General features: G+C 38.5%; 1 protein-coding gene across 1 annotated transcript; it reads right to left on the reverse strand.

Moving 5' to 3' along the window:
* Nucleotides 1–270: 270 nt before the first annotated feature.
* LOC131230749 (probable aquaporin PIP1-4) lies at nucleotides 271–4,128 on the reverse strand. Its single transcript, XM_058226707.1, has 4 exons — nucleotides 3,693–4,128; nucleotides 2,755–3,050; nucleotides 683–823; nucleotides 271–562 (listed from the first exon to the last, which is right to left on the reverse strand). The coding sequence occupies exons 1-4, from the start codon at nucleotides 4,021–4,023 to the stop codon at nucleotides 467–469; spliced, it is 864 nt and encodes a 287-aa protein (XP_058082690.1). The 5' UTR covers nucleotides 4,024–4,128; the 3' UTR covers nucleotides 271–466.
* Nucleotides 4,129–13,665: the final 9,537 nt, after the last annotated feature.

Below are 13,665 nucleotides of genomic sequence, written 5' to 3' on the forward strand. Positions count from 1 at the left end.
ATAAGGGGGGGTTTCCAATCCCCTCTTTGAAAGGGTTTGAAAGGTTGGATTACATCTAAAATCATTCCAAGAGTTGCATGTGTAACATGTTACATATATGTCACTATACTATTAATCTATTGGGCACATGAGCCACCAATGATATGCCAAAACAATCAAATTATCAACCAATGATATGCCAAAACAATCAAATTATCGTTTGCATTACTAGCACCATCCAAACATCATCCATATAAATCAAGGGTTAAAAATAGAGAGAGAGAGAGAGAGAGTTTAAACAGAGAAATGAATCTTCTTTTTTCCAAGCTGGCAACAAACTAGACAGCACAACCTTCTTAATTTACACACCAAATCATCATTCTTCATCAACACCACGCATCATCCATCCAAAAAGAAAGAAAATACACAAGAAAAATTCAAAAGAAAGAAAACCCAAGAAGAGAGTGACACGATGACGATAGAGAATCTAGCCCCTGGCTTTGAATGGGATTGCCCTTATTACAATCTGATGGTACACTGCTGCAAGTGCTGCTCCAATGAAAGGGCCCACCCAGAATATCCACTGCATTACAACGAAAAATACAAATTAAAGCATTAGTTTAAATCATTAGTGTGTGCGTGTGTGTATATTAATTCATTAAAAATAAAAACAGGTGCATGCATACAGGAATGAAAAGCTTACATGATCATCCCAAGCATGGCCCTTGTTGAAGATGATGGCAGCTCCAAGGCTCCTGGCTGGGTTGATGCCAGTTCCAGTGATGGGAATGGTGGCCAAGTGCACCAGGAACACTGCAAACCCAATTGGAAGCGGTGCAAGGATCTGTCCACCCAAAAGGACAATTTAGGAATCTAGTAAATGATTTTGTAATAACACAATTTAAAAAAAAAAAAAACATGGATAATTTTGAATTAGTAAAATATTATTTATTTCTATTTCCACCCCCTACGAGGGGTATTTTCGTAAAAACACTTCTATATGGATGCTTCTTTAGAATTTTGGCAGTATGGCATTTGTCAGGTTTGTTCTGGACGACCCTTTTTCTATATTTGCTTTTTATATTTTACCAAATTACCCCTGTTCATTTAGCAGGTTATTATAATGTTGTTTCCATGTCACGGGTAATTTGGTGAGAGCAATTATTTCATCAGAGCAGGTTTTCATCAGCTTTCTTTAATGACGAAAATACCCTTGGATTCTACCAAACCATGAGATGTGACTTTTACTAGCCAAAGGGAGTGGGGATTGCTTGAGAGACAAGTCATGTTGAAATGGGGTGATAGTGGAGGGCCCCACATGCATGAAAGTGGAGATAAGAGAACCCACTTTAAAGTGGAAATGAGAGAGAACCCACACTTTCACAAAACAACCCATGAATACCAGGAACTTGAAAACCACCTTCACAAAACCACCTAAAAAAAGCAGAAAGCAGCTTTTTGGAGAGCCACCCAAAAGCTGAGAGAAGGGGGTATTCACAAAAAGCATGGCTGCAAACATCATCTATTCATCAACTGTTCTTTCCCCCAAAGTAGAAAATGGGTGTTTCCATAAAACAACATGGGGGCAAATATCATCCACCATGTATCACCCTATATACCCAGAAGGAAGGGGGAGTGCTGTAATATAACAGTTCTTCCACCGAAAGTATATAATGGGTGTGTTCAGTAAAAAAACGTGGGGTGCAAATATCAACTGTCATATATCACCACATGTCCAAAAAGAAAGGGTGCAGTGATATCTTTGTATTGTTCCTTTTACAAAAAGTAAAGAATGGGCCATGGACTCCAAAAGTAGAGAATAGGTGTGTTCATTAAAAAACTTGGGGTGCAAATATCATCCACCATGTATCACCCTATATACCCAGAAGGAAGGGGGAGTGCTGTAATATAACAGTTCTTCCACCGAAAGTATATAATGGGTGTGTTCAGTAAAAAAACGTGGGGTGCAAATATCAACTGTCATATATCACCACATGTCCAAAAAGAAAGGGTGCAGTGATATCTTTGTATTGTTCCTTTTACAAAAAGTAAAGAATGGGCCATGGACTCCAAAAGTAGAGAATAGGTGTGTTCATTAAAAAACTTGGGGTGCAAATATCACCTGTCATGTATTACCACATGCCCAAAAGGGTGAGTGCAGTCATATGTGTATTGTTCCTTTACCAAAAGTAAAGGATGGGTCATGGGCTCCAAACATCACCTATTCAACTGTTCTTTCACCAAAAAGTAGATAATGGGTGTGTTACAATAAAAAACATGGGGTGCAAATATCGCATGTCATATATTACCACATGCCCAAAAAGGGAGGGTGCAGTAATATCTGTGTATTGTTCCTCAACCAAAAGTAAAAGAAAGAGCCATGGGCTGCAAACATCACCTATTCATAAACTGTTCTTTCACCAAAAGTAGAGAATGGGTGTGTTCATTAAAAATTATGGGGTGCAAATATCACCTGTCATATATTACCCTACACAGGAGGGGGAGTGCTGTAATATATCAGCTATTAGACCAAAAGTAGAGAATGGGAGTGTTCATAAAAAAAACATGGGGTGCAAATATCACCTGCCATATATCACCCCATGCCCAAAAAGGGGGGTGGTGCAGTAATATCTATGTATTGTTCTTTAGCAAAAGTAGAGAATGGGCCATTCATCAAAAAACAAGGGTGCAAAAATACCATTTACCATGCATCATAAACCGTCCGCCAAGAGCAGAGAAAGGTGTTATTCATTAAAAAAGAGGGGGGGCACTTACAGGCACATGAGAATCTCTGGCATTTCTCTTGGCATCAGTAGCAGAGAAGACAGTGTAAACAAGCACAAAGGTGCCTATAACCTCTGCACCCAAACCATCTCCCTTGGTGTAGCCATGGTTCACAACATTGGCTCCCCCACCCAACAACTGGTAACGGTTCTTTTCGAACCCTTTAACCACACCAGCCCCACAGATTGCTCCCAAGCACTGCATCACCATGTACAAAATAGCCCTTGTCAGGGACAGCTTCCTGGCCAGCAGTAGCCCAAAGGTCACAGCTGGGTTTATGTGTCCACCTGCACCATTTCACCAAACCACAATCAGAACAAATCACAATCCACTCATCTAAAATAATACAAAGGAGCAAAAAGACCAGATCACCCATGTGGGAGTGGGACAAATTTCCACCCATGCAGGAGTAATTTGGTCATAATTTACTAAACTTGATGTAACTACTTCAAAACCATATCCAACACCCAAAAAAATAGGAAAAAATCCATGCAAAAAAAAGAGAGATTTTAGAAAATCAGAAAAAGGAAGAAAAATAAAAATACCCAAAACAGAAAATAGTTAAAATCAAAGAAAAAGAATGCACCCAGCATAAAAAAAACCACAAAATTAGAAACAAACTACTAGAATAATACAACAAAAATAGAACTTTGAGAAAATAGCAAAAAGCACTGATATTCATACCCATGTTTTCTACACACAAGACCCTTCTTTTTGTAATTTATGCTATTTCTTCTAGAGTAAACCCAAACCCAAAAAAGAAAAAATAAAAGATATGGTGCATGCATGCAACAAAAAGTAGGACCTAAATGTCAACATTTACACCAAAACAGATAAAAAGTGGTGCATACAATAAAAAAAACTGGGTGTCTAAAAATCAACCCCAACAAGCCCAACAAAAAAAAAAACAAGGACATGGTTTTGGGTACCTGAAATCCCAGCCGTACAGTAGACCAAGGCAAAGATCATGCCACCAAAGGCCCATGCAATACCCTGAATTCCCACACTGGCACACATGTTAGGTGCCCTTTTGACACCCATAACAGTGAGGATGGTGATGTAGAGGAATAGGAAGGTAGCAATGAATTCTGCAATCCCAGCCCTCCAAAATGACCATGATTTGAGCTCACCAGGCTCAAACAAGGGTGCTGGTGGTGGTTCCTTGTAGTCTTTGTCTTGGCTCTGTGCTGATGTCCCTATGGGCTGTCTCTCTGAGAACTTGTTTGCTCCCAGCTTCACATCTTCCTCCTTTCCTTCCATCTCTCTCCCTCTCTCTCTCTCTCTTTTTCTAACAAAACAATCTCAAGGAAGAAAACCCAGATGAGAACAGCTCTGAAAATGGTGAGGGAACGTGGGATTGCTGGGGATTTATAAAAGAAGAGATGAGAGAAAGAGATGGAGTTTTAGCACCTTTTCCACTTTTTTTTTTTTTTTCTAATTTTGAAATGAAAATTTCAAGGAAAGGGAGGTGGTCCGCGGGAGTACTGAAATCATGTAGTCCTCATGGATTTGAGAGGGCCCGGGATATCAATCATTGATCTGATCCGTTCATCTGATTGGAATTAATTAGATGGTACATTTTTCTTAATTGATACTGATTGGATGACTTTGTAGACTATAGATGGTGTATTGATGCATGGACTTTGTCGACTTTTAATATACGTGCTTACTTATGTGATCCCAATGGCTAATCTGATGGGCCATCTAAGCAAATAATAAGAATTCACTGGCCATCTAATCATTTTCCAATTTTCAGATCTGGTAGATCCTGGCCATCTAATGTTTGGGCTATAATTTAGGTAGTCCTGCAGACTACTAAATCGTCAATATTATTCGTAATACATTAAATTAGAAATTCTCAGTGCACTGTAACATCGATTTGCATAGGGACAGTCCAATCGATTAATCTGAACTGTCCATTAAATACAGAAATCTCACTGATCAGATTTATCCAATCTGCCCATGCTTTCGTGTTGTTTTTATAGCCATCCATTTCCAAGCCTCGGATGGAACGGTTGCAATTGCCTAACAAAAAAAATGATTATTTAGAATCATAGGAATTCCATGACAAAGTGGACATATTTTTGTGTGAATGATCCAGACCGTTCATACAAAATACTATTGATATTAGTCAGAACAGTGTGAATTTTTCATGGTAACTGAAGAAATATGTACTGAATGTAATGAACGGTATGGATGAATTGATTGGACTATATAATTATCCCAGTGAAACTAGGAGCACTATAACTTAAAGTAGACTCGAGAGCACTGGAGCATTTCTGTATTTTAATTACCAGAGGTTTACAGATAGTTCTGGAAAGAGCAGAGGATGTTGACAGTAGGTTTTAAGATGATGACTGATGAGTCGTTCTTATCTTCTAGTAGACCCGTTTGCTTCTTTCTTTTTCCTTTTTTTTTTTTTTTTCTTTTTTGAGTATGATGTGAGTTAATCAACATTTTTTAAGTTGTGGTGTTTCGTCAATCATGCACATTGAATGTATTTAAGAAAATCTGAACCGTTGGAATCATGGGCCACACCGTTAATGGATAATATATAAATTTAGATGGGTATAAATACTTTCGTTTGAGGAATCAATATTTCGGTTCATAATTGATAGGAGAAAACTCGATGAGGATTGTTTGATCGTTTGAAATTCTGTTTACGGATCCCAGTATTTGGATAGTCGTGATTGCTGTGAATTTTTTGGCACCTGTACGCATTAGACACCAATTATAAAGTGTGGTGAACTAGCTCTGTAGCCAGTTTCTTTTCTTTTTTCAGAGCCATTTGATACGCTGCTGGAGAATGACCACCAGCACATGCACACAGCGATTGAAACGAGGTATATTTTACTCCAATCTAAGCCGTCCAAATATTTGTATCTACTATATATGTGGCGTAATCGGAAGTCTAGTTTAATTGGTTTTCTGACACTAATTTATTAAATCAATATTGAAATCAGACCGTTTATTATCTTTATTTTAACTTTCTGGATATAAGTCAGTATTATTTTGTCAGTATAGTAGTCAACAATAACCCTCTAAAATTTTCCCAGTGTTTTAACGGTTTAGATTGAGATAATATGTCCACCAGTTCTGTTTACCCTTTATTGCTGGTTGTAGCTGAAGTGGATTGGCTGGTGTATTTACGTAACCCGGTTCTGTGGGTCCCACCATGATGTATTTGTTATATACAAACCGTCGCTCCATTTGAGATATCATTGCAATGTTTGAGCCGAAATGTTTTAACGGTAAGAATCATTATATTCAATGTTATTTGTGGTGTGGTCCATTTAAGCTCTGGATAGCACTCATGTTTTAGATCAAGCTCTAAAATGATATCTCCGTATGGATGAACGGTCTTGATATGATAAATACATCATTTTCCGACCCATATAACTTTGATATCATTTTAACAGTTTGTACAGCTCGGAGCTCGAGGACCGTCCAGCTCGGAGCAGGCCTTCGAGGGCGCGGATTAGGTACTACCCCCGCCTGTTCCGAGCTTGGAACAGGCAGAGGCCCCGCGGGCCACTGAGGGTCCACCGTGATATATTATTTTTATCCACGCCGTTCATTCATTTTTTCCATATCATTTTAAAATAAAATTAACAAATAAGGCAGATCAAAGGTTCAAGTGGACCACACCACAAGAAGTAGCAGTGCTAGGGACGCCCACCATTGAAACCTTCATCGGTCCACCGTGTCATGTATTTTCCATCAAACTTGTTAATATGGTCATATATACCTGGACGAAGTAAAATAAATAAATAAGTATCATCATGATCGGCCCCTGAGAATTTTTTTTCAACGGTAATAAATTAATCCTCACTGTGTGGTCTATTTAAGCATTTAATATGCCTTATTTTTGGTACAACACTCTAAAATGATATGAAAAAATGTATGAACGGTGTGGATAGAAGTCATACATCACGGTCGCCCCTCGGTGGCCCGTTGGGCCTCCGCCTGTCCCGAGCTCGGAACAGGTGAGGGTAGTACCTAATCCGCTTCCATGTGTAACCCGTGCGAGGACTCGACCTCACCATTTATGGGTAAATTAGTCATTTTCAATCAAAGATGCCCATGTAGCTGTCATCACCTAGAGCCACTTTGTAAAGGAAATTTGTAATTTTCCACAACGGATCTATTTATCAACGGCTATTCCAGATAGAGCAAACGTTTTGATACTCTGCAGGAGTATGTACATCCATACTCAGTCACATAATAGTATGTACGCGTCATATGTTTCGTCAAATCTTAAACCGTTTAAGTAGTCTTCCACTCCATAAATAAGAATAATACGCAATTACCATTAAAGGATCATTAGTATAACTTTCAGATACTCCATAATAAGTGGACGATTAAATTGGAAAATATCATCATCAATAGAGTATAATTTCTTGATTATGCCCTACATAAAATGTGGGCCCCGGTTTGCTCTTCTTTTTTCTGGTAAAAATTTTACACGTGTCAATAACGTTATGCATGTGTATGGATGACCATAAACCGTCGGTGTACCAAATAACTCCCCTTCCGGATATCCTCAGCCATTGCTCCGTTTGGGCGCTGAAAATTGCAATTCAGGAAAAGAAGAATTTTATCCTGAAAATTCTACTAGGTGGGGCCATATTTCGGTGATCCAGACCATTGATCTATTGAGTGTTACCATAGATGGACCATGCCAAGAAAATCTCCTAGATAGTAAGGTCCTACTGAGACATTCTGATCTTCTGCCATCAATCTGTCCGTAACAAATCGAACGGTTAGCATTGTCCTACTAAGGAGATTTTTAGAGTACAGAAACTCCATACTGGTAGGCAACAGATCAATGGTCTGGATTAGTGAATGATGGACCCAATTATCAGAATTGAACACGCGCGTGTATTGTGCGCAGACACGAGTCGGAATTTCAGCCTCTGGGACCGTTGGAAAGGTGACAGCCTTAAATCGCCTGGTGCATGTGACAGGTGAAAGGATGTGGGCCGCTCTGAGCACATGGGCAACGGCTATATTTTACTCAGATGAGATTACTATGCTACCCTTGGCTGATGCAGAGAATAACATGCTGTCCACACAAGAAGATTCTAGAGATTTGCTGAGCTCACACGTGTGAAGCTTAATCCACACGTTAGGCCAATACGCCACTCGTGTGTGCGACGCGTGTTTAAATCACCGGTCACTCATCAAGTGGACACGGTAAACAAAATAAACGGACGGGCAAAATGATATTTATTTTCAACCATTAGTTGGGCAACACAGGCCGTCTACGGTGAAGATCAACCGAATTCTCAGTGCCATTGTCCTTAACCCTATCTTAACTCTATCTTTACATGAAACCAAATGCAATTACATCAGTGATGTAGACGGATTCGGATTCGGATTCGGTAGCGACCCCTCGAGTACTTACATCGGTGTTGAAAATGTTGTTTGGGACCCCATGACGTTTCTGTTTTATCAACCCAGCCTTTTCTTTTTTCTGGCTCATTTCAGTGCATGAGCCAAAAATAAATAAAATTTGATGCAAGATTCAAGTCCAAGTTACCCAAAGTAGTAAGAAACAGTGGTGATGGACATGATGAGGTCGAGCACCATCTTCCTTAAGGCCTAAGGGGATCCTGATCCTAGAATATAGCAATCATGGATCTTAAGACAATCCACTGACATCACCATCATTACCTTTAAATCCCATACATTCCACCCTAATCCCTTCAAAATTGCTTGGGAGGCGTTTAGTTTCTGGAATTGAAAGGGATTAGAACGTTTAATCTTGAAATTGGCTGGGCGTGCCAAACAGACCCGATAGAGCAATCCCATAGATCTTGTACCAATCCATTGGCATAACTATCATTACCCTGAAATCCGTACAATCCACCCTAATACCATCCAATCCCATCCAATCTGTCGGGCCAAACAAGCCCTTAGGGGATAATTATTTCAAGTTCACGGAACTTAACTCCTCACATAGATTCCTCAAATCCACGAGGAGAGATAAAGATAGAAATAAATTTTAATAAAATTGAGAATAAATTGATCCATGGGTAAAAAACTAATTTACAATCATTTAAATACTGATATGAAACTTAGGAAGAAGTTTCATAATCAAACTTTAACTCATTCTCTTTAAAAATTGTGACTTATTATAAATAATAAGTGTCCTATTTGACCTAAGTACATTGTTCTCCTAAAATTTCTAAACCTTTTTCGTCTTGGACAAAACTGCTAAAGCTCAATGAATCAAAAATGATTATCAAATTAAAACTTACTACAAATAGTAAAAACGGAAATAAAATGGATTTTTGACCGTTGATCTAATGGAATCTCGCAAATTCGGCGTAGGCAACCCGGTGTAGCGGGTTAGTTGGCTAAAGTAGCTTCTTCTACCCAAAATCATATATGGTACATCGAATAACTCATTTTGTTTTTGCAAGATATGCTTGTCTTAGTGTTTTGATGGTCATGATCACTTCCACCTTTGATTGGACCTTCCCTTCTAGGACATGAAAGTGTACCCTGCTCTACATCATTGAACGCTCACCATTAAAAACTTCATTGGCACCTCAAAGTTATAAATCAAACTTATATGTTTTCCCTTCTTTTGAGTACGTGTTATCTGGCATTAAATGACAAATAAACATCCAAGAAAGCCTTTGGAATATTTTAACACTAGGGGCCTGTTTAGGAGCATGGGTTTGAAACCCCCTATATTCGAAACCCCCTGGATTTGAAATCCTCTTGTTGTGTTTGGCACCCTAGATTGAGAATCAACTTTAATCCAAAAGTAGTTATTCATAGTATACTTGCAGGGGTTTGAATTTAATTACTAAATCAATTTTAATATCTCTAATTAGTGAACTTATATAATTTTTGACACAATGGTTATAATAAACCCATTGAAATATATACTTTGCCAAGAATTGATGAAATTCCAAGTCTTGGATGGGCCACAAGCACAAGATCACGTCTAAGTGACTAACCAATGATTTTTAACCATTGATTTACATGGATAATGTTTGGACTGTGTTGATCATCGTATTAAAGTAATTATAGTGATGCAATTGACAATCTAATTATTTTAGGATATCATTAGTGGGCCATGTGTCCAATAGATTAATAGTCTAGTGATAAACATGTTACACATGCAACTATGGGAATGATTTTAGATGTAATCCAAGGTCTCACCTTGGATTTGAAACCCCTTATTGAGGGGATTTGAATCCCCATGGATTGAAACCCCCAGTTACTTCATGGTGCCAAACAACTCGGGGGATTTGAAATCCCCTCAAATCCATGGTGCTAAACGAACCCTAAGCTTTCACTCGCGAGTTTTTCTTGTGGTGTGGTCTACTTAAGATTTAGATCCAATTTGCTAAAAAAAATAGATGGTGATAAAATAGGTACATCATGATGGGCACCATAGAGCACCAACCAACACCACATCACTAGTGAAGGTTATTCCAGTTTGATGTAAATAGGTTATTAATTTTTTCACTGCCTGTTCTTTGAATAGTAGGCCCTATTGCCGCTATTCAGCAAGTTGTGTTCACTTTTCTTTTCTTTTTCTTTTTTGGCTTTGCCAACATAACATTAGGGTCATCTCATTCATTTTATACTGACCCTAGCCCTAGTTGGCTTTTTTAGAAGACCATTCCCACCACGCTCACAACATGGTTGGCCTGCTAGCAGTAGTGGGAATTCTCTCGTTCCCTGGCTAAGGTATTGGTTGGATGTGGGATCTATTTCACGATAAGTAGTACCGACGTAAATGATATCATCACAAACCCTCTTTTCATACTGCTAGGAGATGCATAATGCCCCATGTCTCTTAGGGCCTGTTTGGATTGTAAGTTGCTTAAGATAAGTTACTCATACCATAAGTAACTTATTTTAGTTTCTACTTGTTAAGAAGATAAGTATGTTTAGCAAAACAACATTCTTATTAGCTTTTCTTCTCTTTCATCCCTCTTGATGCCTCTCCTTAGCAACTTATGAAAAGTAGAAAAGCTAAAAATTTAACCGAAGTGATTATATACTTCTAAGTAAAAAAAAAAAAAGAGTTACTTATAACTAATTATAAACTAAACTTACTTATCTGAAATAAGTTACTTTGTACTATTGTTAGTAGAAAAAAGTAACTTATTCAATAACATCCTTCAAAGTGATTACTCTCGTCTTATGGTTTCTTAGTAGATAGTTTGGTGTGGCATGAGCACGACAATTAAATGCCCCAACCAACTTATCTCTACCAAATTAAATTTGAGCAACATCAGTGAATGTTATAAATGCTTCATAACTAATGGAGTTATTGAGTATTTGATACCAAAATCATAGCACACCTCCAAACTATTACATGCATTTATTTATAGAGCAACCATGGTGGACCATTAAAATTGCTTTCTGCAAAGTTCCATGGCTCTTGCAAGTGGGATAACAGAATAAGGCTTGTCACGACATGGCATACCTTGACAAGATTCCAATAAAAATAAGTAATAGAGACTGCTTGTCATAATATGGCATGCCTTGAGTAGGTAGTGGAGACTACTTTTTTTTATACACATTGTAACGCCCTGAAAATCGGGGGTCGAGTAGGTACCCAACTCCCAAGTTCCAACGCATCACTTATGCAACATAGATAATGATGATTTGATGTTATCCATGTAAGTGCATAAATCATGAATGATTAAGATAAATCAACAATTCATACTCCAGGGATAGTTGAATTTACGCAAGCGGAAGACTGTGATCAGTGTATAAAATATATAAATCATTGTAGGTCCCCAAAGTATGAACGCATTGCCAGGTTAAATAGTTATAAGTATTGTTTCAAAATACAAAATATCAAAAGTGATGGTCCACTATAAGTATAAGCCTTAAAGCCCCGCCGATTAGAACGGTCTATAGAAATTCGCTTGAATATTGCATATATGAGAATGCTTCCTCGTCATCGTCATCCTCAAAGTCCGCCTCCGCCTCTCAAGTTGCGCCATCATCTGAAACTACAACAGGGTTTGGTTGGTATTTAAAACACCGTCCCGTAACGTGGGAGTGAGTGATCAACTCAGTGAAATAATAAAGTAAAGGTTAACATGTTATCAATTCAGTCAAGCAGTAATGATAATGCAATACAACAATCAGGTCCTAGGTACTCTTGTTAATGCAAGAATGATATGAAATAATGGTATATGCCCTCACCCGCGCTCCCTCAGCAACTTCATCTCACGGTCGCGGCATGAAACATTTCCTCAGTGCTTGACCTGCTATGCCAAACGCACACGTAATGCGGTGCATGAGTGTGATTAGTCAGGTTTCTTACTTAAGTTTATTTATACAACAGGATTAGGAAGCCAAGGTACCTCCCTTATATCATTCTCCAAACGATGATCCATTCTAGGGTCGTTAATCTTAGCTAGTCTCATACGATGTTGCGGTTCTAGATCACTACAAAGAGCTCATCACCTGATCAGTGTAGGCCTATTTTATACTCTAATTGCTACGGAAAGACTCGTCGCCTTTGCACAGTCTTAGAGTATGTTCGAGGTCACTATGAATGACTCGTCACCTAGACGTAGGCCGACAGCTCGAATACAGTGTCTCATACCACCGTATTCAGCTAACGAGTTTGGGTTGCTCACTGATCACTATGGGGAGGCTCGTCACCCCAGCGTAGGCCGACAGCTCGACCACAGTGTCCTATACTACCATGACCGGCTCATGAGTCTTAGCGAATCGAGGTACCAAGGTTAAAGAGATTTTTCACTGGTAAGTTTGGTACCTTAGATTCAAGCAGTAGCGTTCATACATGGTGAACATACATCGGGTCAATCGGGTTACTTGACAAGCTTGACTGGTATGAGTGCACGTTGACTTGATCGACATGGAGTGCGTAAGCATTCCGCGTGGCCTAAACATTGCCGTCAAATGACGTACGACTCAGATTCGTCGAACATATCCATCGTGGCTAAATCAATTCAGCCACCCATCGTAAACCATTACCGATTGCCTGGACTACATCGTAGCCTCACTCACATTCCAAACAATCGCACTCACATATAATAATCCAAAACAACATGTGACAACCAATGTAAATATAAATCTTACCTAAGCATTAAAACAACCACATCATACACATGTTATCACACATAAACATTCATCTATAATCACATAGTAGTAAGATAGGCTTCACACAGGAAACTATAACTACATATGAGGGGATCGAAAATCCTATCTGAACACCCTCATTAGATACATTACATCAAGTATTTTCTTATTCAGGCATTTTATCAAACACTTAGATTACATATATTACACACATGTAATATATTAGTTATAACACATATTATAACAAATCCTTCCATATAGGAGTTGCCATACATACAACAATCAAGTATTCCCAATCGAAAATCATGGCAAGCACAAATCATAATTCCATACTTATTTAGACATTTCAACAAATACATGTAATGCATCTAAAATCAACATAGTTCACATATATGTGTAATATACGGAAACTCTCGTATCTAAGCACATGTGATAGCAATCAAGCAGTCATAAATCATAACTAACGTTGAAAGCCTTGAAAACCATAACCTAAACATTTATAGTCCACACCTTACGCTGGTAAACAAGTATCGAACTCAGTTTGTATACTGAGTCTTTGTCTATGGCACAACGGTAACCTACAGTACGAAATAGGTTAGCTATTTCATCACTTACATGATTTGAAACCCTAAAACAGGTTAGGGTTAGGTTTTTCTTACCTAAGAATGGCATTGGAATCGTTGAAATAGTGATACGAAAATCGTGGTTAAGCACGTAGAGCGTTAGGGAAAGATCCCGACAACTAACTCCCACTCTCACTCATTTCTCCTCACTTTCTCTTTCTCTTTTCTCTCTCTTTTCCTCCTA

This window comes from Magnolia sinica, chromosome 17 (genome assembly GCF_029962835.1).
Source record: "Magnolia sinica isolate HGM2019 chromosome 17, MsV1, whole genome shotgun sequence".
NCBI lineage: Eukaryota > Viridiplantae > Streptophyta > Magnoliopsida > Magnoliales > Magnoliaceae > Magnolia > Magnolia sinica.